The sequence below is a fragment of the Tupaia chinensis genome, unplaced genomic scaffold (genome assembly GCF_000334495.1).
Source record: "Tupaia chinensis unplaced genomic scaffold, TupChi_1.0 Scaffold000178_1, whole genome shotgun sequence".
NCBI lineage: Eukaryota > Metazoa > Chordata > Mammalia > Scandentia > Tupaiidae > Tupaia > Tupaia belangeri.
The window spans coordinates 2,214,650-2,217,168 of NW_006159653.1; the positions used below are offsets into that span (position 1 = coordinate 2,214,650).

At 56.3% G+C, this 2,519-nt stretch overlaps 1 protein-coding gene across 1 annotated transcript in view; it reads left to right on the forward strand.

The window, feature by feature from the left end:
• The window catches only part of LOC102487641 (ATP-binding cassette sub-family A member 17-like), a 105,360-nt gene that overhangs the window by 48,014 nt on the left and 54,827 nt on the right, over positions 1-2,519 (forward strand). The window contains 1 exon segment of the mRNA XM_027771011.1: positions 525-654. Within this exon segment, the coding sequence (XP_027626812.1) occupies positions 525-654 (130 nt within the window).

Genomic DNA, 2,519 nt, shown 5'->3' on the forward strand with positions numbered 1-2,519 from the left:
CACGCGCCACCTCTTCCACTCGGAGGGGGGCAGCGGTGGTGTCCTCCGAGCTACTGACGCTGTAGCGCTGCCACGCTCGAAGGCCAGCCCAGGACCGCGTCGCCTTCTGTTAGTGACACCACGCGGCTCTGTGTGATGGGTGACAGTCCCGCCCCCACCCCGCTCACTGCCGTAGCAGCTAGAACCGCGGAACGTCATCTCACGTACTGCAGGGGTTTGTTTCATTCTCGCTCTTGACATAGTGAGCAGCCTGCGGTGGCTGGTTCTGGCGTGATCTTAGCGGCTCAACAAAGCCCTCTCCGACCACAGCTCTGACTGGGCGACTGTGTTCCCCTCCTGGGCTGGCTTAGCCTGGTAGCTTTCATCAGCATGCTTACCACTCGATGGGCGCCACGTGGCTGCTGGAGCTCACCTACAGAGGGGGAGATTTCTCTGGGCAAACTGTACCCCACTGCAGCCTGGCCCGGGTTCCTCAGAAACGCCCCGTGTGCCTGCTCGGTCAGTCATGCCTCGACTCCCCACAGGTGTTTTACAGAAGGAGGGTTGCACACGTCGCAGTCAGAGGTCTGACCATGAACCTGTACAGGGGCCAGATCACGGTCCTCCTGGGACACAATGGAGCGGGAAAGAGCACCATCTGCGCCATGCTGACAGGTACGTGTGGTGGGCCAGCCCTCCCGAGGGCGCCCTGCAGATCCGCACACACTTCCCTGCACTCACGGAGGCGCCCCGACGTGTTTGAGATGAAGGACGCTTGTTGTCCGCTTCACCCTCTATGTCGCGTGTGCTCACTCAGTCTTCCCTGGGCCGGGAAGAGGAATCTTTGCCTCTTTCAGTCTGCAGAACGGAGGCCGTTCACTAGCTTCAGCGAGGAGCCAGTTAGCATGTTTCTTCTCAGACAGAGCCCTCTGCTCCGTCCCATCTCCAATGGACGGAGCCCCCCTGCTCCAGGGGGAGCCCCCAATCTCCCAACGGACAGTGCCTGACTATTTGCTCTTCACTGCCCGAGGTACCTCCAGGGGGATACCTGGGGAATTGCTCTGAAATGATTTCAGCCTCAAAATAGTCTTTATGCCTAAATAATTCTTTCCCACTCCGTCAACTAAAGTAATACTCTGTGAAAAGCTTTAATTTGAGAAATAGATTTATTGAAGGCTTAGTATCTGTGAGGCTCTGAACAAGACCAACCTTTCAGGAGCTCCAGAAGTGAACTGGCCCCTCCACAGCGCAGGGACGCCAGCTGCAGGTGGCTCTCAGCCCACAGCCGGGGCTCTGCTTTTCGCCACGCACTGCTAGCCAGCGCCCCAAGGACATCCCAGGAGCAGAGGAACAGTGAACGGGGAGGTGTCCCTGCCACCCCCTGATGTCAGGACTTTCAGAGCCGTCCTCACCCCAGGACATACTCACTGGATAGGCTGGTCTGGGTCAGGGTGGGACTGAGCCTGGCCGGTCTGCTGATCTGATGACGGTGTTTCTAGAAGGTGCTGTTTCTTCCAGGCAGAAGCACTGCTGTTCCCGGAAGTGAGACCATTAGGACAGCCCTCCCCTGCCTAGGCCGTGGGAGCCTCACTGTCTGGAGGGCACTCCAGTGAGACCCTACCCGCAAGGAAACATGGGGGCAAGGCAGGGCCTAGCATTGCTAAAGGAGGCCCTGTGCACCTCCCAGACTCTCCCATCACACCCCTTGTTTTGTTCTCAGTATTTCTCCAAGTCTGTACTTACCTCATTTGTTCATTTGTGTGTGTATGTTACTCTGTGTGTGTGTGTGTGCGTGTGTGTGTGTGTGTGTGTGTTACTCTCTGTTTTCCCCAGACCCTCTCCCCAGGAAACGGGTTCTGTTTACTTCTGTATCCGTTTTGTCTGAACAAAATGGATTTTGCGTGGCACAGAATAGGTACCCGATAAATGTCACTGACTGACTGACTTAACTAATGTAGTTGCCAACCCTGCCAAAACGCAGACTGTGAATAGCACATCAGAGAAGCTCTGCACAGATTTCTTTCCTTTTCTTTTCTTTCTTTCTTTCTTGCTTTCTTTTTTGTTTTTTGGAGAGATTTTTGCTATAGGGCGCATGCACTCACTAGAAAGACAGAGAGAGACAGAGAGATAGAAAGCTGGAAATTACCCCAAGGGGAGTGGCCACACTGCAGTCCCTTCTCCTCCATTCTCCTCTCGGGATCTTGGGCACGCACACACACGCGCCCATGCCCAGCATGAGTTTAAGCCACCAGGTCCGGGACTCAAACCGCGGTCAGCTACATGGGAGTCCAGTGACACAGCCATTACGCCGACTGCTGGTCCCGTCTGCACAGATTTCTGTAGCAGTGACGTGGCACAGGAAGGCAGGTCACGCTGCCCCGAGTACGTGGCACCGCTGAGATACATACCACGGGGGTCAGGAGCCCTGACGATGTGAGCCTGCGCAGGGCGTCGGGCGGCACGTAGCTTCTCTGTCGTGACGGGCTGCGGAAGGCCCGGAATAGCGCAGGCACCTCGTGTGTCCTAGACACCCTTTCCCT